The sequence below is a fragment of the Myxine glutinosa genome, chromosome 4 (genome assembly GCF_964187855.1).
Source record: "Myxine glutinosa chromosome 4, kmMyxGlut1.1, whole genome shotgun sequence".
Lineage (NCBI taxonomy): Eukaryota > Metazoa > Chordata > Myxini > Myxiniformes > Myxinidae > Myxine > Myxine glutinosa.
The window spans coordinates 148449971-148475922 of record NC_136264.1 but is presented as its reverse complement, the minus strand read 5'-3'; the positions used below and the strand labels follow the sequence as shown (position 1 = coordinate 148475922).

The following is a 25952-nucleotide window of genomic DNA, read 5'->3' as shown; positions in this document are numbered from 1 at the left end:
CTCAGGATATACACCGGGCGCGCAGCCCGGAGCGTGCCAGGCCAGTGCTACAGTGACCTCTTTGAATAAAGAACATTAAACTTACCGCGTTGGCCGCTTCCTCCTTGGTAGCAAGTCGCGCGCGTAGCACCGCGTGCTTCACTCTCTTCAATCTTATCCTTTCCTCCAGGTCTTCAAGACAGCTGTCCATTACCATCTCAGATCCATTCAAAAGCATGATCTTTTCTACATGCGTTAAACCACCCCCACCCATCCCCAAAAATTGCTTATATGTATTCATCTTGTCCATTCCTTGCGTCCTTTCCTAACCCTCATCATTACCTGCATCCCCTTTCTCTCGCTGTTCCCTTTTGTCATGTTGCGTCCTGATCAATTCTGCGTTCAAGCTCTTCGAGGTTTTACTGTGTATAAAAAAACAAAAACGCGTTTGAGGTGTATAGTTATATATTGTGAGGCCGTTTGGACTTTTCCTCCCGCGCAAATTTTTGTACTCTCTTATCTGCTCTGAAGTAAAAATTATCTCAAGTTTTGAAGCCTTAGATTAATCTTTATGTGGGAGGGTTTCAAATTTTAACAACTAAATCATAAAATATAAGTTCTATGTGCCGAATGTTTATTGGTCGTTCTTGACCACACGCAAACAGGAAGTCGAGTGGGTGGCAGAAGCGACAGTGTGCATGGGCCATTTCTATTGAATATAAAGGTTGTGGCGCGCCATTTCGTAAGACTATTTTTAAATGAATATCGTCGTGGTGTACGTGGCGTTAACGTGCGGCGCGCTGTTGGTCGAGGGAGTGAAGAAGAAGAAAACACGAGAGGCAAAGGGGAATGATTTGGAAGAGGCTGTGAAGCTGCCGAACCGATGTGAAGGTTCGTGAGTTCCCGTTCCCTAGTTTGATGATAACTATGTGGCACTAGTGGTGGCGGGAAGTCGGTGGTTGTTGTTGTCCCTCTGACCATGAGACGTTAAAATGAGCTGGATCCGTGCGCCAACCAACCGATCATCCGTCCATCGTCCATCGTCCATGTACTTTTGTGTACACGATATTTCAAAAAACCGTTGAGCATTTAGCTTTCATATTGCAGATATCTGTTCCTCACACACTACTACATGATAATAGTACATGACCAAAAGTATGCGGACACCCCTTCTAATTCGTGGATTTGGCTGTTTCAGCCACACCCATTGCTGACAGGTATATATATATATATATATATAATCAAGCACACAGCCATGCAATCTCGGTAGACAAACATTGGCAGTAGAATGGGCCGTACTGAAGAGCTCAGTGACTTTCAACGTGGCAACGTTGTAGGATGCCACCTTTCCAACAAGTCAGTACGTCAAATTTCTGCCCTGCTAGAGCTGCCCCAGTCAACTGTAAGTGTTGTTATTGTGAAGTGGAAACGTCTAGGAGCAACAACAGCTCAGCCGCGAAATGGTAGGCCACAAAAGCTCACGGAACGGGATCGCCAAGTGCTGAAGCGCGTCATGCATAAAAATCGTCTCTTCGGTTGCAACACTCACTACCGAGTTCCAAACTTCCTCTGGAAGCAACGTCAGCACAGCAACTGTTCGTCAGGAGCTTCATGAAATGGGTTTCCATGGTCGAGCAGCCGCACACAAGCCTAAGATCACCATACGCAATGCCAAGCCTCGGCAGGAGTGGTGTAAAGTTCGCTGCCATTGGACTCTGGAGCAGTGGAAACGCGTTCTCTGGAGTGATGAATCACGCTTCACCATCTGGCAGTCTGATGGATAGGTCTGGGTTTGGCGGATGCCAGAACGCTACCTGCCCGAATGCATAGTGCCAAATGTAAAGTTTGGTAGACGAGGAATAATGGTCTGAAGCTGTTTTTCATGGTTCGGGCTAGGCCCCTTAGTTCCAGTGAAGGGAAATCTTAACGTTGCAGCATTCAATGACATTCTAGAAGATTGTGTGCTTCCAACTTTGTGGCAACAGTTTGGGAAAGGCCCTTTCCTGTTTCAGCATGACAATGCCCCCATTGCACAAATCAAAGTCCATACAGAAATGGGTTGTCGAGATCGGTGTGGAAGAACTTGACTGGCCTGCACAGAGCCCTGACCTCAACCCCATTGAACACCTTTGGGATGAACTGGAACGCCGACTGTGAGCCAGGCCTAATCACCCAACATCAGTGCCCGACCTCACTAATGCTCTTGTGGCTGAATGGAAGCAAATCCCCACAGCAATGTTCCAACATCTAGTGGAAAGCCTTCCTAGAAGAGTGGAGGCTGTTATAGCAGCAAAGGGGGGACCAACTCCATATTGATGCCCATGAATTTGGAATTAGATGTTTGATGTTCGGGTGTCGACATAATTTTGGTCATGAAGTGTACCACCCACAAAGTGAGGGGACCTAGGGAAAGGGGGGGAGGGATTTCCCTTCCTAGGCATAATTTTGCCCCCTCTGGAAAACCAAAAATAACAAAGGTCATTATGAGAAAAATCCTTGAGCCTTTTGCATGGACTGGTCTTGGGTATAAAACCTAAGCTTCATTGATCTGAGAGGGAGCAGTCGTGTGTGTATGTGTGTGTGTGTGTGTGTGCACGCGTGCGTTTTTTTAACAAGAGCCCCCCCCCCCTCTTGAATTTAATTTGCCCCACCCGGCCGGATGCTCCGGTTGCATACAGACTTGAGACTTAGAGTAACAGCTCCATGTTACTTCCACTTTTCATCCTAAGTATTCAAGATCTGCAAACATGTAAAACCTCTCCCCAAAATGCACAGCGGTAGGTTGGTACATAAATAAGTTTGGCTTATTTATGAATTTTTCTCCTTCTGAAACCTCATTTATTTATCATTCTTTCCCTCTTCTTTGTACTCTGTAGTCGCTGCAAAGACAATAAATTCGTTTGGGGAAGTTGTTGTCACAAGAGGATCAAGTAAAACTGCAAATGGCGGTTGGACAGCATTTGCTCAAGTACCACGATAGCATTGTTTACATTGAGACCGACATGTTAAGGGGTGCCGAACGCTCGGTTCCATTGGAATGTTGGTTTGAGCACTTTGAATCAAGCAAGCTGATTGCTATCGGAACACACCCCGGTTCTTTCATTCCCTTGTTTGCATTTACTCCCACAATAATTACATTGCCCTTTAAACCTCTGTCACCTCCTTCATGAACATAGATAGATTGGAAGATAATCTCACGGCCCCAAGTCCTGTGTGTGTCATTTTAGAGAGCTCGAATGTTGTGTTTCGACTCCAAGAGGATATTTATTTTTGTCGTATTTGATTGCCTTGCATCTCACTCATTGCATGCACTGATTGAGTCTTACCCTGTAATTTTGCTTAATAAATTATATAGATGTGCTTTCGGTCATTGTACTAAAATACGTAATTTTGTGTCTTGTCTGTCTGACCGCGATACATTCGGTCGTTACTTATCCAATCTCGACCATACTTGACAGGAGGACCAAGGGGTCACATGATGGAGGTTGTAGCGACTTCATTTCCCCTCCTCCTAAAGGAGAGCTTCCGCCTTGGGCAAAATGCGTATTGAGGTGTATAGATAGCTTATCATGGCGTTTTTCCAAGGTCACTTTTAATTACAAAAGGAATAGCAACACTAATGGTAATAGCATAATGTTGGTGTTATTTATAAAACAATATTAATACCAATAATATCCCCCCTCCCCAAGCGGTTTTTCCTCCTTGAACAAACGCAGTGTTAACGTGTATAAATTGCTCATCATAGCGTTTCATGCAAGCACCCCTACCAGAAGAAATTTTTTTTTTAAAATAAAATCCAAACACATATGATTACCTTTTTTAACAGTTGCTACTGCTGTTTAACACTAAACTAAAAGGGAGGAACCCTGATGTTCTTGAGGTGTTATATGTTTACCGTGTCTCCCAGAAAATAACGGACCGAGCCGAGATCTACTCTAATCTATATACCCCAGAGATTATGATAACACGACCCTTACTGACGCTTCCCTCGGGAGCGGGTGTACTCATGCTTTACATTGGTCATGGCATGGTACTAATTTTTTTTTTGTCATGCCAGAATACTCCAGTTCAATCAGTCTAGGACTCTCGTGCTTTTTTTCCAGTTTATTTGATGTCCCTGAATACATGTTCTTACAGATGATAAATTCACCATGTATAAAATAAACCTTTTAAAAGGCTGCCTGCCCCGACACCTCTTCTACACCACACATTCAAATTGAAAATGCCTTTGATCTGTGATTCCATGCACATGTGTGAATTTGTTTGTCATGATTTCAGTGTGCAAGTTCTTGACGCTGGAGTTGACCGGTGCCTTTGAGAAAACCAGAAAGTCACGAGCCATGCTGGACACCAACTATCGCTTTCTGGATGGAAAAGGAACTCGAGTCCAGTACCGATACTCGTATGTCTGATTGTTCCACTGCTGGTTGTTCCACTGCTGGGCAGAAGTCTGAATGGATCTTTTATTTATTTATTTTCATTGACAGTTTTTGGAAGACGGGTATTTCTTGGTACCTTGATACGTGGTGTTTAAAATTATTTTTGATTTTTACCATATTTTGTTGCACAACTCTCATCTCTCATTAAAGTCTTCATTCATGAATGAGTTTAACAATATTTATGTCTAGAAAATGTGCTCACTATCTCGCATTAAATTCCAACTTCATCTGTTATTAGTCGACATCACCAAATGATATTCCTTATGATAATGGAAACTGTTTCCTACAAACACCATTTCTATGATAACAGGTTCTACAACTGCTGCTTTAACTTAACGTCCAAGCAGCATTTGCAAAGCACGTGATCCTACGATCGGCAAGTTGGAAGGTCACATGATTAGTGGTTTTCATGGCCAGAGCGATTTTTCAACGAGGTCGTGCTATTCAGAGGTCAGAAGAGCTCTCTGCTTCAGGCCATTCATTGATCTTGCGCAGTGTATGAAAATGTCGAAGAAATGCCACGAGTTGTTGAAGGCAAAGTGTGGGCTATTAGTGCACCTGAGCAAACTGGTGGAATTGAAATTGGGAGATGAGTTGAGCAGATTGTTTTAAGCCGAATTAACGGACAACTGCAGTTTGGTTTTGCTGTAGTTTTATATATTTTTTTACATATAATATATTTTTACTTTCATAAGATGGATGGAGGTTATGTTTCCACACCTGTCTGTGAACAGGATATCTCAAAAGGTTGTGGAAGGATTCGGCCGAAATTTTGGCAGAGAGATAGCATATGGAACAAGGAAATTTTTTTGATTTTGGTGAAGATCCGGATTCGGATAGTGTAATTTTCTAAGTGATTCTTCACCATTGGGAGATAGGGACAAAAACGATACATAGCAGGATATCTCAAAAAATTATGGATGGATTTTGACGAAACTTGGTGGACAGATTAGGTCTCTGACAAGGATAAATAGATTCGATTTTGGTGAAGATCAGAATATGGATTCTGATACGAGAGTTATTTAATTTTCAAGTGATTCTTCACCATTGAGAGATCAGGCAAAAAGTGATATACAACATGATATTTTAAAAGGTTATGGACGAGTTATGACGAAACTACTGCACGTGGATGAGTTTGTTCGGTGAGAATAACAAGCCGATTACATTTTGGTTCAGGTTCAGGTTCAGGTCCATTCAAAGCCGAATGCCTCAACTCTGTGTTTGCCTCAAAATCTTGTGTCCCAAACCCATCTCTCTCTGTTCTCACCTTTCCCAGTCGAACCCAACTGCTCCTGGACTCTGTGTCCTTCTCTCCTGACAAGGTGGAGAAGTTTTTGTCAAACCTCGACTGATTCTGCAACTGGACCAGACGGCGTCAGCCCACGGGTCCTAAAATCCTGCTCTGCCGCTCTATCTCACCCTCTCTCTGTTCTTTTCACCCTCTCTTTTGCTCAAGGTCATCTGCCAGCATCTTGGAAATCAGCAAACATTACCGCTTTACACAAAAAAGGTGCAAAAACAGATCCTTGCAGCTACAGACCAATCAGCCTGCTTCCAATTATCAGCAAAGTCATGGAATCTATCATTGCTTCGGATATCAAATCCTTCCTCTTCTCCAACGGCCTGATCTCTGATCATCAATTTGGATTCAGACCAGATCATTCTACTCTGGACATGTTGCTTCTGCTGTCTCAACAATGGATGGAGGTCCTCAATGCCAAACAGGAAATCAGAGCTGTCTCACTTGACATAGCACGTGCCTTCGATACGGTCTGGCACCCAGCTCTGCTCACCAAACTCTCCTCCTATGGTATCCATGCAAATCCACCACTCATGGCTTGCGAACTTCCTCTCTGGTCGTAGGCAACGTGTGGCCCTGAATGGATTTCTCTCATCTCCCCTTCCTGTTCTGGCTGGAGTTCCCCAAGGTAGAGTTCGGGGCCCTGTGCTATTTCTAGTCTTCATCAATGATCTCTCCGACTCTCTGGAAAATCCTCTCTATCTCTTTGCTGATGACTCCACTATCTGTCGCTCCATTCCTCATCCCTCAGATCGGCAGTCTGCAGCCTCCTCACTCTCTGCAGACCTGGACAAAATCACAGACTGGTCAAACAAGTGGAACATGTTTTTCAATCCTGACAAATCTCACACTCTTACAATGTCACTCCGAAAGGACCGACTGGAAAACCCTCCCATCTACTTTCTCAACAATCGTCTCCAAGAAGTTCTGTCGCTCAAGCTTTTGGGTCTCACTATCTGCCATGATCTTTCTTGGGAAAATCACATTTCCAAGCTGGCCTCCAAAGCCAGTCGCCGACTGGGCATCCTCCGTCGTGCGAAGTCCTTCCTTGGCACACCTGAGCTCCTCACCACATACAAGGCTTTCATCCGAAGCTCAATGGAATACTGTTCCCCCCTCTGGGCTGGTGCTCCTGCCTCACACCTAGCTCGGCTTCACGCTGTTGAAACCAAAGCTTTCAGAATCATTGGAATCTCCTGCGATGAAGTTAACTCCGAGGGCCTTTCACTCACTCACCGCAGGCAGGTTGGTGTGGTCTTTCTGTCTTCTACCGACTCCTCTCCAGCCTTGCTCCCCCAGCTCTCTCTGTGCTCTGTCCCCCCAATATTCCTTCAGGTCGCACAAGATCTGCCTGCAACCCTCTTATGGTTAAACTGCCAAAATCTAGGCTCTCTACTCACCTTCACTCTTTCATTCCCCTTTTCTCCCGCCTCTGGAACAAACTCCCCCACTCCCTTCAATCCCACTCCTCCCTCCAGGTCTTTGAAACAGCTGTTCACCACCATCTCTTATCTTCCCCCATCCAAAACCTTGATCTTTTCTACCCCCGCTAATTCACCCCAGATCCACTTTTTTTTTTTTTTTTGGAAATTCCAAATTCTTTCCTGGAAGTCCTTGCAGTGTTCATATGTTTTATACCTCTCCCACCTCCCCCCAAGCCCTCCCCCTAAAACATTTCTCCCGATGTCCCTGCTGTCAAATGTTGTGTTTGTGTCCTTCCCTCTCTCTTCCCATCTTGTCTACCGCTCCCCTTATTTTTTGTGTTTTATGTGTCGGTAATACTTTTTGTGTGATTAATGTTAGCTCTTTCACGAGCCTCGATCTTGTATACAAGAAAAAAAAAAAAAGGTCTGAATCCAGATCTGGCCTATCAGTGGGATACAAAACATAAACTGTTCAGCCTGGCGGAGGTATGCGCTCTACCGAGTGCCGTTCTAGTTTCCCATTCGACCATTTTCATTCACTTGGTTTACCATGCGACAAGCTTCTTTGTCTGACTCTTTTTTATTTTATTTTTTAATATCTTTATTTTTACCCTGCCAGAGGAGAGGGTATTGCATTTGAGTCGATTTGTCTGTCTGTTTGTCCGCACAGAATATATATGATTTTCTCTGCAACCGTTAGTCCGATTAACAGGAAATTTTCACCATAGGTGCAACTCCTATATATTTTTAAATGATAATTATGACGTCATGTGGTATGGGCGCCATCTTGGAAAAACAGAAAAACTTTGCACCTCTATATCTCTGAAAGCGCTGCATAGAAAACATTGAGACATGGCTCATTGTAAAGAACTCTCCATGGAGAATAAAATATGTTAATGATGATGTCATAGGTTCCTCCGTTATGACGTCATAATTCGACAAGTACAAAACTTCATCCGATCAAGATGAAATTTATTGAGCGTCACCAAGGGATGAATTGAATGAATGAATGAATGATCGTTTTAAGGCCATTTTTCCCCGCTAGAGCGGGGGTTAACCATGGAGAATTGATGGAGAAAAAAATAATGACGTCACGTGGTTTGGCCACCATATTGTTTTAAGAGAAAAGCCTTAAAAACCACTAGAAAAACGTTCTGGCGAGGGTCTGCAATCTCTGATTGCTCTTTCTTGTTTATAATTGGGGTAAGGTCCGTAATAGAGCTGACACACACACGGACATACTGACAAGACAAACGCTTAAAACAACCACTGAGCTTGGGGAAGTGCCGTCGCTTCCCGGGATATTCTTGGTTCCAGCGACGTCAAAACAATGGTGCTGCTTTTCTCACCGTACTCAGCGGGGCATTTCCTCCTCCCCATGGATGCCGACCGATGGGGATTGTCCGTGCTCTATCCTTTTCAAGCAAGGAAGCAGCACGAAGCAGCATTTTTAAATCGTTGGTATGACTTGAACCGGTCCAAACCGGACGGGTGTTTTTTAGGAGACACAATCTCCTTACTGGATGGCTGTTGGCTCCTTATGGGAGCTCATCCACCCTTTGCCAGATGTTGTGTTTGGTCCTGGCAGGGTGTCACAGTCACCCTCCCCACTGGCAAAGCCAGTGAAGGGTGTTATTTAGTAATCGACAACCCGACCATGCGGCAGGTGACACTGGGTTACATGTTACCAGTGGCAGTCTCAAAAGACTGACCTGACAAAAGACCTCTTGGGCAACTCTTTCTTGCGCTAACCCCACTCTTTTTGTAAGCAGCAGCCGGTTATTGGCATCTTGATAATACTAATAGCAAGCAAAGTGTTGTTATCCGGCATTGTTGAGTATTATTCTTGAACCTCTTTCTAATTGTAGCGTATCTATTGGTGGCAGAATTCAGCAGTAATCTTACCGACTACTTCAAAGCACAGGTCCTGCACAAATTGTGAGTGAATGTGTACTGCATATAAATAAGACTTAGGACTGTGTCCCTAGATGTTTAGTTACAAGTTGATGGCTCCACCATGATTGTTTTTTCACATTGATAATTCTAATTTTATTTTTACTTTTTTTTTTTTTAAACCATGTTCTCCATATAATTTAATCCTCCATATATTTTCTTTTACATTAATCGAAGCTCGTGTTGGAGTTTTTACATGAAAAGCAGGACAAAATCATTTATTTTTGATAGCGAGGGGGTTTCCAACATTTGAAATGCACTTTTTATTATTCCCAGGGAAACGAGGTTCATTGATGCCACGGAGAATATCTGCAACCAGCTCCTTCAGTACAACGTGCACAAGGAGAGGGATGGGAGCAATAGGTTTGCCAAGGTAATCTGGACTTTTGTTTGTTCTTGCCAAATTGAAGAGTGCTTTCCAAAACTCCCTTGGTCCAGGTAGCCCAACACTGCAAAACTCCCTCTGTCTAGGTAGTTCAACACTAAAACCAACTCTGTAGAGTTAGCCCAACTCGTGTGCGACGTGTAGTCTGGCTTCTCGTGTACTACCTACACATGTGCACATAGTTATTTTCAATGCTATGAAAGTCTTTTTGGTTTTTTTCTCAAATGTACATGAGATGGACTCGGCAATTTTTAGATCCTGCTTTGTGTAGTAAAACTTCCTCACAAGCACATGGGGTGGGTGGGGTGGGAAGGAGTATGCAGATCATTTTGAAAGGGCAAGAATGATAGCGTTTCCCATTTATTTTGGTTGCTGCCTTCATAGTGTTGGAATGCGGGATGGAGCACACCAATGACTTGTTAGCCCTCTTCGGTTTATCTTGAGTATCAATCTGCGCTGATTAATCAAAGCAGCATTTTCAGACGTTCTCTTTCAGTATATTTGCTCCAAGAGATCTTTTGGTATTGTCACCGAATTTTAAACCTCCAGTTCGCATGTTCACTTGTCCCGCTATCTCGCTCTGCTGTGTACATCAGGGCATGAGTGAGACATTCCAAACATTGCATGGACTGGTGCACAAAGGTGTCAAGGTGGTGATGGATATTCCTTACGAGCTGTGGAATGAGACGTCTGCGGAGGTGGCCGACCTCAAGAAACAGGTGCTTGAGTGGAGGAACGCCATTCAATGTTGTTAATTTTATAATTAACTTTAATGATGCCTTTGAAGTTTAAGATGCACGAAGGGTGAGACGAGATACAAAGCGAAGACGGACACCTTCCTCTTCCTTTTGTAGATTGAGAAATTCTGCATGAAGCGATCATGCATCCATGCCTATATATTTGGACAGGGAAATTTTGTTGGAAGTTATTGCTTATCATTCACGCTAGAGATATTAAAGATATATTTATCATTTCAGTTTTTTGAAATCCTTACTCGTGCACTTGAGTTTTACTTTCAGGCTTTGCAGCTGTTCTTTGTGCTGGCTAACTCCTAAAACTGTACCGTGCCCTCCTCATTCCGCAGTGTGACATGATGATGGGGGATTATGAAGAGGTGTTGGAGGACTGGTTCTGGCACCACCAGGATGAGGATCTGCGTGACTTCTTCTGTGAAAGACACGTCCTCAAGGACCACGAGACTGGTGAGAGCAGCAGGCACCTAAAACCTGGAGTGTGTCGACGATTGTGTGTGCATCACCCACCCATCCGAGTGAGGCAGCTTAAGGCCATATTTTCACAGATTTTATTTTAGAAGGGTGGGTTCAGAGCTTTAATTTTAGAAGGGGAGCCACACAATCAGGAAATGTCTCGTATCATTTTTATGACAACGCATGCAAATTACTGTCGTGGCCAAAAGTATTGGCACCCTTGCACTTTTTTCAAAGAATGCATCATTTTTCAGAAAATTGTTGAAATTAAAAAATATTTTGGTATCCACATATGTATTTCTTTGGTTTGCAGTGGAACGAAACAAAAAAAGCTGAAAAAAATTACTAAATCTTAGCTAATTCCACACACAAATCCTAAAATGGCCTGGACAATATTAGTGGCACCTTTTTGAAGTTGTTAGAAATAATTAGATTTCAAGCAGGTGACTCTCCTTTACTTTGGAATTGAACTCACCTATGGTGAGTTGCAGGTGCCTGCAATGTAAAAATCACTCATTCAACCAGTTTGAATGGAGAAAAGGAGTCATTCTGCTGTTTTGTGTCACTGTGTGTACTGCAATGAGCATGGAGAAAAGAAAGAAAACCAGAGAATTGTCTGAGGAGGTCAGACACACGATTGTAGCCAAGCATGGACAATCTCAAGGCTACAAGTCCATCTCCAGAGACCTTGATGTTCCTGTGTCCACCTTACGCAATGTTATCAGGAAGTTTAAGACCCATGGCACTGCAGCCAACTTCCCTGGACGTGGCCGCAAGATAAAACTTGATCAAAGATTGCAGTGAAGGATTTTTCGAATGGTGGAGAAAGCACCTCGATCAACTGCCAAACAGATTCAAGCTGACCTTCAGACACCAGGTACGACAGTTTCAACTCGCACCATCCGTCGCCAACTTGATGAAAGGGGATTCTATGGCAGGAGACCCAGGGGGACCCCACTGCTGAGAGAGAGACATAAGAAAGCCCAACTGTATTTTTCCAAAATACACCTGAACAAGGAAAAATCCTTCTGGGAGAATTTTCTGTGGACAGATGAGACCAAAATAGAGCTTTTTTGGTAAAGCACATCATCTCTATGTTTACAGAAAACAAAATGAAGCCGTCAAAGAAAAGAACACCTTCCCTACAGTCAAACATGGAGGAGGTTTCGTGATGTTTTGGGGTTGCTGTACTGCCTCTGGCACTGGGTGCCTTGAATGTGTACATGGCAAAATGAAATCAGGAGATTACCAAGGCATTTTGGAGTGCAATGTTCAACCTAGTGCCAGAAAGCTGGGTCTCCGTCTAAGGTCATGGGTCTTGCAGCAGGACAATGACCCCAAACACACTTCAAAAATACCCAGAAATGGTTCAAGACAAAATGCTGGACTGTTCTGAAGTGGCCAGTAATGAGTCCAGATCCAAATCCCATTGAACACCTGTGGGGAGATCTGAAAACAGCAGTTGGGAGAAGGCACCCTTCAAATCTGGGAGAACTGGAGCAGTTTGCACAAGAAGAGTGGGCCAAACTGCCAGTAGAGAGGTGTAAGAAGCTCATTCATGGCTATAGGAAGCGCTTGACTGCCGTTATTTTGTCCAAAGGTTGTCCTACCAAATATTAAGTCTGGGGTGTCAATAATTTTGTCGATGCCATTTATTTTTATTTTCTGATTTAAAAGGATACATTAAGTTCTGAATCAAAAACAAAGGTTCTGTAATATTAACAGTGAAATAAAGAATTGTGGAGACCAAATACTTTTGTCAATTTCAACTTATTTTTGGAGAAAATTGTGAGTTATTTGAAAAAAGTGCTAGGGTGCCAATATTGTTGGCCACGACTGTATATGCATAATTTGTTCCCTGATTAGTTCCCTGATAAGGAATATTAGCAGCTGATTTTTTTTCTCAATGTTTTAATAGTTAGATCACTTTTTGATCTTAAGTCTGGTGTTAGCTTAATTGTTTCAGGTGGCTGGCTTTTAAGGTCTTAGGGTCTTGGGCTTGAGCCCGTCAAGCCATTAAATAACACCACGTGGGTTGACTCGGCCTGTAATCCTTCTGAGGTCAGCAAAATGGGTGCCAGCTTACTGGTAACAGGGGCACTGCATCAGCATCGCAGCTATATTTCCAGAAATGATGCAACCAGCAGCCACAGGATGCATACAAACAAACAATAACTTTGAGGAGATGAGCTACGCAAATCAATAAATACCTACTATAATTATAATAATCTATGCAAATAATTTTCAGGCAATTGCATTGATATTTCACTCCTTAGTCATGTCATGAAGGTGCTACAGAGGGTTCTGGATGGGAGGATTAGGAAGAGTGTGGAGAGATCGGAGAAGACCAGCAAGGGTTTAGAAAGGGTAGAGGAATGACAGATGGGTTATTTATGCTGAGACAGCTGGTGGAGAAGAGGTTTGGGGTGCAAGGTGAAATGACATTGGGATTTGTGGATCTGGAGAAGGCCTATGACACTGTCCTGAGAGACATGGTGATGGTGACACTGAGATGGATGGGAGTGCTGGAAGCAGAAGTTAGGATGGAGGAAGGGATGTACAAGCGAACGAAGGGAAGAGTTTTGGTTGCTCCTGGAATGACAGAGGAGTTCAATAGGAACATCGATTTGAGGCAGGGAAGCGCTCTCAGCCCACTGCCCACAGGGAAGTGCTATCAGTTTATCATTGAGCTGGAAAGCAGAAAGATAAGCATGAAATATATTCTGGGGAGGATATAATATGTGGAGGATCTGTATGTTGTGGTGGAGAGTGAGCGGGAGGGAGATGCAAGAAGTATTGAGGGAGTGGAAGGAGTTATTTGAGAAACATGGGCTGAAGATGAGCACAGAGAAGATGGCGATGAGTATGAAGAAGACGGAGGAGGTGTGTATTGGGCAGCAGAGAAAATAAATGGATTTCAGGTTAGAGGTGAAGAAAATCAGACAAGGAAATAGGTTTGAGTATGGGTGGAAGAGTGATCAGGGATGTTTGGAGATGGTAAGTCAGAGGCAGAGGAGTGGAGGAGGATTCGGGTGGGTGAAAAAGCGTGGAGGGTGCAATGGCAGACAGAAAGATTTCAAGGAGATTGAAAGGAAAGTTTCTTATGTCGTGCGTAATGCCGGCCTATCTTTACACTCTGGAGACGGTGGCACTGACGGAGAGACAACGACAGAGGCTGCAGGTTTGCGAGTACTGGGTCAGGAGGATTGCAGGAGTGAAGAGGGTGGATAGAAGGAGGATGGAACTGAGGGATGAGATTGGTGTGCAGATGAGCTTGATGGGGAGATTGGTGAAATGCTGGCTGAGATAGGCTGGACACATGGTGTGGATGGGGAAAGAGAGAATGGCAAAGAGAGTGGATAGGTGGAGGGAATAAGGTAGGAGGAAGAGAGGTAGACCACGGTTGAGATGGTAGGATTGTGTGAAGAGGGATATCTGTAAGGGGGCGTGGTGGAAAGTGGAGAGAGTTTGCTGAGGACAGAGGGGAGTGGAGGAGTATCGTGGTCAAGGCAGTGCAGGAGCTTGGTGTCATTGGACCTATAAAGGGAAGAGGAAGAGAACAACAACAAAGTACTTTTGCAGAATAAAAACGGCTTGCAGTTGACACACGTGATATCATAAATTAATATGTTGATAACGCAGTCCACACCATATAAACAAAGGGAAACACAGTGCAACGGCTACCAGAAGTCAGCATTGATAGACTTTAAAAAATTTATTTTATGTTGAAGGCTACAGTCATGGACTATCTCGTACTCATCGAGGCCAGGACTTAAATAAAATAACTGCATTTATAAATGGGAGGAAAGAGAAATAAAAGAGAATATAAAGATGAGGAATGAAAATGAGTAAGAAAAGTGGATGAAGTTTGTTTGCAGGAATGAGAGATTAAAGCTATCCTGGTAGTTGTAGTTTGAGCGAGACAGAAAGTACGACCAGCAATCCTGATATGGAGAGTGTAAGATGGTTCCGGGCAACACTTTAACGCTCCTAAGTCCGAACAGTAGTACTACTCTGAGCGGTTGCTGTCGACAACCTACTACCTAAAAACACCGGTCCAACCGGGTGGGTGTTTTTTAGGAGACACCATCTCCTTACTTCCCGAAGAGAGCTCATCCGCCCTTCAACAGGTGTTTTTTTTTAGTCCTGCAGGGTGTTAGTCATCCTCCCCAATGGCAAGCCAGTGAGGGTAGTCGGTTTAGTTGCAGACTACCCCACCATGCAACAGGTAGCACTGGGTTACATGTTACCAGTGGCACTCAAGAAAGAGACTGACCTGACTGCACCTCATCTTTCCATGAGCCAATAAAGAAGAATGTTGTTGTTGTTGTTGTTGTTGTTGTTTTGTATGCAGCCTGTGGCTGCTGGTTGCATCATTTCTCTGGAAGCACGTTTTATGCCGCTGGTGCAGTGCCCCAATTACCAGTGAGCTTGTACTCAATTTGCCGACCTTGGAAGGATGACAGGCTGAGTCAACCCCCCTGGCGTTAAAGCAACGATCGACCGGGATTCAAACTCAGGATCCTAGGATCCCAAGCCAGTACCCTAACCGTTTAGCCAACACCAGACTAGTATAAAGAAGAATTAGCTTGAGCTTTTCTGGTGTCCAGCAGCCAAATTGAAGACCAGCCAGGTAGTGCCGAGCAATGATGTTTCCCTCTTCTCTCCACTATATATCGTGATGCAGCACAGGGATGGACATGAACACTTCCTCAAGCATGAATCACCAATATCCCCCATCTCAGACACAGGAAAGCTCAACCAAGGCAAAATAAGTCTCATCTGAGCTGTCTGGAACAATATACTCAGGTGAAACCTCCAGAAATCTTTGACATCAAATTCCTAAATGGTATTGCTGTGTTGCATTTCCTTTCAATGAGCAACATTGCTACATTGGTAAATACAGCATGTCGGTGATGTCTTCGCTCCCCACATGTAGGAATTAAAGAAGTCCAAAATAGTTGATGTAGTGTGGGATACTTGTGTTACCAGCAGTCTGCTAGAAAAACAAACAAAAAAACAAACAACAACAACAACAACAACAAGATGAGAAGGCATTCAGAGGAAGGTTGCTGATTAAAACAAAATCCCTGGAAACTGGCAAATTTCACCATGACCCTTCATACATGCTGGATCTCTTTGCATTTATCTCTGACAAGATTACCAACACACATTATCCCCTGATAAGCAGGTAATGATAACAGCTGGTCAACAAGTGATTGTCAGTGGTTCTGACCACGACATGCCAACATGGAACCACAAGGAAGCTGACACTACAACACCGGTTCACCTCCGAGATGTCTTGAAGAATTACTCTCCCAAGTGCCTTGTTACCTATATCACCGAAGGTGGATGGAGGTCATGTTTTCACCCCTGTTTGTCTGTCTCTTTGTTTGTCTGATTTTGAACAGGACATCTCAAAAAGTTGTGGACGGATTCGGACAAAATTTGGTGAAAAGTTGGGTTTGTGACGAGGAAGAAATGGTTATATTTTGGTGAAAATTCAGATCTGGATCCGAGAATTTAAAAAAGTGATTCCTCACCATTGAGAGATAGGCCTAAAACCAATATAGAGTACAGCACAATATCTCAAAAAGTTGTGGACAGATTAGGAGGGACCTTTGTGGACAGGTTGGGTGTGTGACAAGGAAGAATTGAATCCGGATGCGAAAAAATTTTAAGCGATTCTTCCCCATTGAGTGATAGGGCCAAAAACGATATTTTGTACGATATTTCAAAAAGTTGTGGACGATTTGTGACAAAACTAGGTGGATGAGTTGGTTAGGTGACGAGAACAACCAGATTCGATTTTCGGTCAGGTCCGGATCTAGATCTGTGGGATACAAAACGTAAACTGTTCAGCCTGGCAGAGGTATGCTCTCTACCGAGTGCCATTCTAATTCGAACTGTGGATATATCTGTTAACCCTGTTTCAGACATACTGGTGGCTTTTGACACAGAAAATAATTTCACTAACCTCATATCAATGTGATGTCTCGTGCTTTGGGGAAAGACAAATCCACGGTCTTGCCTATTTTTCCATAGTTTGAGGCTGCGACACTGCGATCAGCTTTCTATGGGAAAGGAAAAAAAGGGCGAGCATGGCAGGTGTGGAAAAGCTATCTGGAGGTGACTGAGGCATTCACCTTTGTTGCAATGAATTCCTTTACTCAAGGTATCACAGCCAGAAAGACACCAAATTGCATATTTTAGTATGTCTCCTTGGAGGCTGGTAGGATGGCCTAGAGCAGTGGTTCCCAAACTTTGTTTTGTCCACGACACAAAATTTGAAATCATATTTGCCTCGTGACCCAAATGGTACCGGTACCGACGATAAAAATTGTTGGAATAAACGCGTTTGATGTGAAAATCCCTCTCAAAAAACAGGATTTTGAGGGGAGGGGGTTTCAAGTTCAGGTCACGACCCTGGGTTTGGGAACCCCTGGCCTAGAGGTACGCACACTCGCCTCAAAGCTGCCTACCCGGGTTTGAAATTGAATCTCAACCCAGCTATAAACGATCATCCCTGCGTTTCACAGGCATGGAAATTCATCAATATGTGGTGCCATCCCTCAGATGGACGTTAAACTGGGGGTCCCATCTACTGACATTAGTTGGTGGATGTTAAAGATCCCACGGTATTCTTCGTGAAGAGGAGGCAAGTTAGTACCAGCACCATGAACAAATTCCAAATTCCCACCCAAAAATCCCTAGCCAGTGGCAACCCGACCAGGATTATAGTGCAGTAACTGCTTCGGTAGCACCAATGCTCTGCAGTGTATGGTACATGACAGTGCTGATGGTTTCCTTTTTCCCCCCTTATTATTTTTTATACTGCATTTTGAATTACTAATTGTTTGTTTTTAATATATATATTAGAAATGAATGTAATTTGCATAAATTGTTGTAAAAATCATCAAAGGTATTTGCTGATTTAGTGGCTACCCTTCTAAAACCAGCTATGGGCCGATGGAATCCCTGGTGAAAATCTGGTGCTTTTATCTCATCTGTCCCCATGAATCACCATGGTTGCCTGACTATCTACCCCCACCCTTTTCCCCATTCTAGGCTGTTTGTACGAGCAGTGGAAAGGGAAAAAGGGTGACACCGGATCAACTAAGCCTCAAGCATCGAGATCACAGGAATCCTCCAAGAAGCAGGGAGAGGCACAGGACACAAAACGTGAGGTTGAGGACCAGGTTCAGATGGATAGCAATAAAGAAAGTGCAATTCCACAGCATGATGGTGAAGAGCTGTGAAGGGCCTACAATGTGGCTTACCCTGGAATTCCATACTTTGTCATCTTTCGTTTTATAAAATTGTTTGGGGAGGAGTGGGGGGCTGTACGTTACTAATTAAAAGTTTTGAATTTTGTTTTAAGGAAGGGCTGTGAAGTGTGCTTGGTTATTGCATCAGTATTAATATTTTTAAACCAATTTATGTTCATTGCAGTTTGAAAATGCCACCGAAGGGAAGCTGCACGTTACACCCGCCGAACACAATTCATTTCAAACGGTGAATGTATCTTGTCTTGACACAATGGGTATTTTGCAGGCTTCTCTCCTTTTTGTTCTGTGTGGTGTTGGAGTTTATCAAATATTTATGCATTTTGTACATTTATCGTCAAATGACTATCGGAAAAAGGTGTGAAGGCTTTTTTTCTGTCTGCCCCTTCATTGGAATGATCATGTAGCTGCTAGAAAGGCAGCACCATCATGATGTTTCATTGGCCGTTGCTGCCTGGTGGTGCTCATCGCTGGGTTCTCGTCATGTCAACCAAGGAAGCGGTTCATAATTTGGCCAGAGCACGAGTACGCAATGTCTGACTCCTGCTGAAGTGCAGTCAGTTTGCGCGAATCAAAAGCAGATGAGAATGTCTATGACCTTCAATCTATCCTGTCAGTTTAACCCTCGTTACGGAGGACGTGTGCATGTCCTATTGGATGAAATATCAATATGATGGTTGGGTGCTTCATTTTCATTTTTCAAAATAAAAGTTCTGAACTTTATCTTATTCCACTTAAGGAATGAATCAGAATCCCATGTTCTTAAACCTTTGGTCATGGTTGGCACTCGGCTTGAGGTGACCTTGTGCTAAATGTTCATAAATAGAATAACTTCCCCAAATAATTTGCAAATTGTAGATCGACACCCAATATGTACAGTTAAACCGCATTTACGGCCTTGAACTGGTTTAACACAATTCCGCATTTGCAAAGTGGTGCGCCACAACCTTGAATGCTATATAAACTACCTTCATGGAGTCATAAAAGTAACTTTTAGAACTTGAAACAGCCATTGTGAAAAACTTTATTTTTCAATTTATAGTGGAATAGAGTTCCTATCCCCATTACACGAGCAAAGCAGAATAAGGATAGAGATCAAGGCGATGGTCTTCATCTACTACCTCCACTCATTCACCCAATCAACCTTAAACAAATACACGCAAGAATAATCGATTCAAAGAGCATCCTGTACTTCAAACTGCAGCGTAGTTGCCAGGATGCCCAGAGGCCTCACTGCGCCCAAGGAAAGTCAGTTTACAGTCATTCTTTGTAGTTGGGTGGCAAGACCCATGGGTGCCACGTCCAGTGGAGTTTGTCCTTCATGATTACGGAGTGAGAGATCTGCACAGTGTCGCACCAGCAGCTGGGCCTCAGCAGTACGCTCTTCCTCACAAGCCAGGTGCCTGCGGGGACAATTATTCAACTTGAGCTAAAAGAAACCATTTTTAAGAGCTCGCACACTGCTTCATATTAACCGAACAAAAACAGAGGCATTGTTGTGCTGCACTCGCAAAGCGAAAAGCAGGGTTAAGCGATCGGTTGAATTGCGTACATGCGTGTCTGCATTTAAAAAATTCATTTTCTCGGCAACCTTTGGTCTGAATAACACGAAATTTTACCATTGGACTACCTCTGCCCATATAATTTTTATTCATAATTATGACGTCATAGGTCATGTGGTATGGACGCCATTTTGGAAAAACGTTGCACCTCTATCTCTGAAACCGTTCAATGGAAAAAAATTGAAACATGGCTTGTTGTAAAGTACTCCACATGGGGAATGATATATGTTAATGGTCATCGGTGCCTTCGTTATGACGTCATAATTCAACAAGTATAACGCTTCGTTTGATCAGTATGAATTTTTTTTTCTCTGCAACTTGGTCCGATGGACACTAATTTTTCACCATATGAGTGCTTCCTCCTGTAGAATATTTTAATGATAATTATGACACAATAGGTCACGTGGTACAGGTGTCATCTTGGAAAAATCTAAAAACGTTGCACCTCAATATCTCAAAAAACCACTCCATGGGAAAAAATTGAAACATGGCTCATTGTAAAGAACTCCGCATGGAGAAAAAAGTGTTGTTAAAGATGACGTCACTGTTGCCTTAATTATGATGTCATAATTTGAGAGGGACAAACGCTTACTCTGATAAGTTTGAAATTCCTTGATCGTGATCGACGCAACAATTTTATTAGGGAATATAAATTTATGATGTCATTGATCACGTGGTCTGGCAGCCATATTGAATCAAAAAAAGAAAAGAAAAAAAACAAAACCTTCAAAAACAGAACAGTTGTCTCACACCAAGTTGACTGTGCAGGGAAAGTGTTCTATGAATACCATCTTGTATTATACAGGTCATCCCTGGTGTTGTTGGGCTAGCGGTGTTGGGCTAGCGGCTAGGGTGCCGGCTTAGGATCCTAGGATCCTGGGTTCGAATCTCGGTCGATCGCCGAATTAATGCCAGGGGGGTTGACTCAGCCTGTCATCCTTCCGAGGTCGGCTAATTGAGTACCAGTTCACTGGTAATTCCCTGTTTGTCGTTGAAGGCGGCAAAAAGGGTTGGCGTCAGGAAGGGCATCCGGCCGTAAAACATTGCTTCAAAAAGGGGACCAAAAAAAAAAAACAACAACAACTACCACGGTCCCCGAAAAGGCCAACCCCTGCTTTGCGGGGAAAATGGCCTCTAAACGGTGGTTTTATCCCTATTCAGATTTTGTCTCATTTGTCCATACATGGAAGTAAAGCAAAAACATTTTTCCTTGACCATGGAATAAAACAGCTTACAGGTGTTTTCCTTTATCCAGATGTGCCAGGCAGTGGTACAATTTGAGTCCTGGGTGAGTTCCTCATGCCATTGATGTGCATTTTTTTTTAAGCACCAAAAATAAAATTCAGGGAAAAAAAGGGACCTCTTTGTACCTCATTACTTCAACTAGTAATTGATCGTCATTTAAAAGAAAAAGCATCCAGGACAGTCAAGCCACATGTAAGGCTTCAGTTCTACAAGTACAATTTTTGGCAGATCCAAATGATGTGGAAACACCTTCATAGGGTGACGATGTTATCTATTGCTACAAAGCCACAAGCGGCCGGTGACACGTCAAGAGAAGACATTAATCGTGCAGTGGCCAAAGAGCGAGATGCGAGTGAATAGCAAACGCTTCATTCTTTGATTCGATTCTACAATCAGTTTTCAACATATTCATAAGGCTGTGCCTGCGCCTTATTTCAAGCCGTCTTCTGTTCCACCACTCACAAGGGAGAATTTCCTTGTGCATCCGCTTTTTGGACATTTGCTCCGTGCTCCACAAGAATGCGCAGCACCTTGAGATGTCCACAGGAAGCAGCACGGTGGAGAGGGGTTGCACCCAGGCAATCAGCGAGATTGGCATCTGCCCCTCTCTCCAAAAGCATGGACAAGATCTGTTTACAACATCGTTATCAGTTGATATATATATATATATATATATATATATATTAAAACTGAAGTTTGGACAAAGCTTAAAATGTACAAAGAACTATTTTTCATTGCTCTGTAATGGACTTCTCAATCTGAGAATTTTGCCAAAGAACATTTATGCCATACCGATTCACATATCAAAACCCTTTAAATCATTTTTCTTTCCTTCACAAACTTACTGTATTTGATCCGAAACAAAATAATCAGGTTATAGATGAACTTTTCATAAAGATCTGCCAACTTTGTCTACATCAAAAGTAATCTGTTTTATCAGACATTTCAATGACAACATATCTTCCTTCTACTTGTCTGCCACTAAAAGACTTTACACCATATCTTACGGCCAACAGGGGATGGGGCAGGTCCGCCTGGGAAGTTGCGTTTAGACCGACTGACTCCAAACGGCCACGAGCAGTTTGTTGAGTGGTGAGATTTAACCACTCAGATACTTCCTGAGTCACAGGACATTCTGAGACTTGTGGAGCTGCAGGCCCGTGTCATTATGCTGTATGCTCTGGAGAAGAGCACAAAATGGCAGATGCTCCCAAATATGCAGGCTGTATCGGATGGTCGCTCCCAATTGGCCGTGTATGATGCAAACAAACCAGACTTGCATGGTAGGCAGATTAGCAGACACACAACAAGTAGTCTGGAATAGCCTTATTACTCAGTTTCATATGAAGGGAGGTGGGGGGGGGGGGGGGGGGGAGTGGGTGTGAGGAATAAAGCTAGAGCTCCAACGTCAGCTGGTAGTGAGTGGACACCTCCATCAGAACGATATTGACCATCCTCGTCGTCGTCAACTCAATGATGGGGAGCACTAACTGGGGTGCAGGCGGCGACTGGCGTGCAGGCGGCGACTGGCGTGCAGGCGGAGACTCGCGTGCAGGCGGAGACTCGCGTGCAGGCGGAGACTCGCGTGCAGGCGGAGACTCGCGTGCAGGCGGAGACTCGCGTGCAGGCGGAGACTCGCGTGCAGAGGCGGCGACTCGCGTGCAGGCGGCGACTCGCGTGCAGGCGGCGACTCGCGTGCAGGCGGCGACTCGCGTGCAGGCGGAGACTGGCGTGCAGGCGGAGACTGGCGTGCAGGCGGAGACTGGCGTGCAGGCGGCGACTGGCGTGCAGGCGGCGACTGGGCGTGCAGGCGGAGACTGGCGTGCAGGCGGAGACTGGCGTGCAGGCGGCGACTGGCGTGCAGGCTGTGACTGGGGTGCCGGCTGTGACTGGGGTGCCGGCTGTGACTGGGGTGCCGGCTGTAACTGGGGTGCCGGCTGTAACTGGGGTGCCGGCTGTAACTGGGGTGCCGGCTGTAACTGGGGTGCCGGCTGTAACTGGGGTGCCGGCTGTAACTGGGGTGCAGGCGTTAATTGGGGTGCAGGAAGGCTCTACATACAATGTAGCTGCACACAAATGTTTGTTACAAGTCATCAAAACCATATATCTTGACTTTTGGTCACACGGTACAAATCCAAAGACCACAAAATATCATCTTTATTTTCATGTCCTTTAATGTTTTTGCTTTAGATTATTCAATCTGTCTCGTGCTTCTGAAAAAAAATCTGCAGCCATCTTTTTACTTAGCATTCACTGTACATACCTCCTGGCGGTTTCGTGAAGCTGCGTATAACATAGGTGTCTGCGCACGCTTGGTCGTTGCATTGATGTTGGCGTGATGTGCAATAAGTGCGCGCACGATGTCCGTGCGTCCAGCAGACGACGCAATGTGCAAAGCGCTCCAACCCTCCTGTGCGGCAGAAAAACGCACACAATTACGTTTTCGAGTGGGAAGTGGGAATGGGGTGCACACCATTGGTGTGAGAGCACAATGCATATAATAAATGGGGGACAGAGCACATAAACAGGAAAAGTTAAGCACGTAATATTAATTTACAAGAATACATTTTTTACATCATCAGGTAGATTTGGGTCACATCCATTCTGCAGCAGGAACATCACAATAGCATCGTGGCCTGCAGAAGCGGCCCAGTGTAGAGGTGTACGCATAACCTGCACAGAAGAAGGAGAGGAAGGGGAAAAGGGGGGAGGCGGGGGCATGAAGAGGGAGTGAGGGTAGCAGAGAGAGTGTGGGAGTGGGGATATGAGAGAGAGTAGGGAGTGGGGGGTAGCAGAGAGAGTGTGGGAGTGGGGATATGAGAGATAGTGTGGAGTGGGGGTATGAGAAAGAGAGTAGGGAGTGGGGGTATGAGAGAGAGAGTAGGGAGAGAGAGAGTAGGGAGTGGGGGTATGAGAGAGAGAGTAGGGAGTGGGGGTAGCAGAGAGAGTAGGGAGTGGGGGTAGCAGAGAGAGAGAGAGAGAGAGTAGGGAGTGGGGGGTAGCAGAGAGAGAGTAGGGAGTGGGGGTATGAGAGAGAAAGAGAGAGAGTAGGAAGTGGGGATATGAGAGAGAGAGAGAGAGAGAGAGAGAGAGAGAGAGAGAGAGAGAGAGAGAGAGAGAGAGTAGGGAGTGGGGATATGAGAGAGATAGTGGGGAGTGGGAGTATGAGAGAGAGGGAGTGGGGGTGTGAGAGAGAGTACGGAGTGGGGGTATGAGAGTGAGAGAGAGAGTAGGGAGTGGGGGTAGCAGAGAGAGTGTGGGAGGGGGGATATGAGAGAGAGTAGGGAGTGGGGGGTAGCAGAGAGAGCGTGGGAGTGGGGATATGAGAGAGAGAGAGAGAGAGAGAGTAGGGGTAGCAGAGAGAGTGTGGGAGTGGGGATATGAGAGAGAGAGAGAGAGAGAGTAGGGGTAGCAGAGAGAGCGTGGGAGTGGGGATATGAGAGAGAGAGAGAGAGAGAGAGAGAGAGAGGGGGGGGGGGGGGGTAGCAGAGAGAGTAGGGAGTGGGGGTATGAGAGAGAGAGAGAGAGAGAGAGAGAGAGAGAGAGAGAGAGAGAGAGTAGCGAGTGGGGATATGAGAGAGATAGTGGGGAGTGGGGGTATGAGAGAGAGAGAGAGAGAGAGAGAGAGAGAGAGAGAGTAGGGAGTGGGGGTATGAGAGAGAGAGAGTAGGGAGTGGGGGTATGGGAGAGAGAGAGAGTAGGGAGTGGGGGTATGGGAGAGAGAGAGAGAGAGAGAGAGAGAGAGAGAGAGAGAGATGAGAGAGAGAGAGAGGGAGTGGGGGTATGAGAGTGAGAGAGAGATTAGGGAGTGGGGGTATGGGAGGGAGAGAGAGAGAGAGAGAGAGAGAGAGAGAGAGAGAGAGAGAGAGAGTATGGGAGAGAGAGAGAGAGTGGGGGTATGGGAGAGAGAGAGAGGAGAGAGAGAGAGAGAGAGAGAGAGAGAGAGAGAGAGAGAGAGAGAGAGAGAGAGGAGAGAGTGAGAGAGAGGAGAGAAGAGGAGAGAGAGTGAGAGAGAGAGAGAGAGAGAGAGAGATGGGTTGTGGGTTATAATAGCAGAAGCACCCTCTCGTTACATACGAGATACAAAATGACGGGATGAAATATTAAACAAAATCCCATCAGAAACCTTGTCCGTATTCGTCGCTGCACTCCCATCAGCCGCGATCAACTGTTGCAGCTTTTCCAGATCTCCAGCAAAAGCAAACCTGCACGCCTCCACATCCGACACACCAACCTCTTCCATGTTGAACCTCAAGCTGAACCATGTAATACCTGAACTTCTTCTCTTTTGCTCGATAAAGGTTTTCACATCAAATTAATCAATGCACACTCGAAGAAACTATTGAGAAAACGTTTAATAACCATCTATTCTTCAAATAAATGTAAATGATTCTACTACTAATTCTGCTGCCATGGCCATCAATTAGTGTATAATACAGACTACTCCCACTGCACACCTCAGAAGGGGTGAAAGGGTGGATACACGGATGTCAATATACGCGGATGGGATACACGGGTTATACGTGGATGTTTTTACGCGGAATGTAGTAAAACGAAACGAGACGGTCCACCAAAACTCCAAGCCGTGAGCTTTTATTCACTTGAATGCGACTGATCTACAAAGAAAACACAAAAGCTATTAAGCAAGCATCTCTGGCCACTTTCATTACCATTTCGCCATTGCAGAGATATTAGCAAATGTAAAACAGATCTTGCAACAATCTTACCAACTCGAAGACACAAGAGAGCGGAATGACCCATCCTTACTCATAGCTGGTATAATATGACCCTGTGGTGCTGTGCACACACAACTCGTTTGCCAAAAAGGTAGGCCACAATGCGTGGATACAAACGAAAGCACTTTATTACAAGCTCGCACATCAGCACTGGGCGGGCTCGACCTTCGAGCCCGCATATATGTCCCGAGGCCACGCCTTGCCCCCGGGCGTGGCCGATCGGCCGAAAAGCGGGGCATGTATCTCAGTTCCACGCCCGGACGCTCGCGCCACCCACTGGTGCGTGGAAATATTGATCATTGTGCCCGCCACACGCACCCCCCCTCCCCCCCCCCCCCCAGAATTCCCGCGCACCTGAAGGGTGAGTTTGCGGGGAAGCCGGATGACCTGGCCGAAATGCCCTCTGGCGATGCGTGCAGGGCTGGGGGGTAGCGG

General features: G+C 44.8%; 2 protein-coding genes across 4 annotated transcripts; one reads left to right on the top strand and one right to left on the bottom strand.

Moving 5' to 3' along the window:
* Positions 1–600: 600 nt before the first annotated feature.
* LOC137425357 (protein canopy homolog 3) lies at positions 601–18697 on the top strand. The gene is made up of 6 exons (XM_068113705.2): positions 601–870; positions 4258–4381; positions 9372–9468; positions 10077–10199; positions 10565–10682; positions 17757–18697. The coding sequence occupies exons 1-6, from the start codon at positions 738–740 to the stop codon at positions 17945–17947; spliced, it is 786 nt and encodes a 261-aa protein (XP_067969806.2). The 5' UTR covers positions 601–737; the 3' UTR covers positions 17948–18697.
* Positions 18698–18982: 285 nt separating this feature from the next.
* Positions 18983–25674, bottom strand: LOC137425358 (uncharacterized). Of its 3 annotated transcripts, XM_078776597.1 has the most exons (6): positions 25509–25673; positions 24908–25397; positions 23356–23454; positions 23045–23191; positions 21244–21410; positions 18983–19377 (listed from the first exon to the last, which is right to left on the bottom strand). In XM_078776597.1, the coding sequence occupies exons 2-6, from the start codon at positions 25022–25024 to the stop codon at positions 19224–19226; spliced, it is 684 nt and encodes a 227-aa protein (XP_078632723.1). In that variant the 5' UTR covers positions 25025–25397; positions 25509–25673; the 3' UTR covers positions 18983–19223. The 3 variants fall into 3 exon arrangements, with proteins under 3 accessions (XP_078632723.1, XP_067969807.1, XP_067969809.1); XM_068113706.2 differs by having other exon boundaries at positions 24908–25674; XM_068113708.2 differs by having other exon boundaries at positions 21244–21389; positions 24908–25669.
* Between the last annotated feature and the right edge of the window lie 278 nt (positions 25675–25952).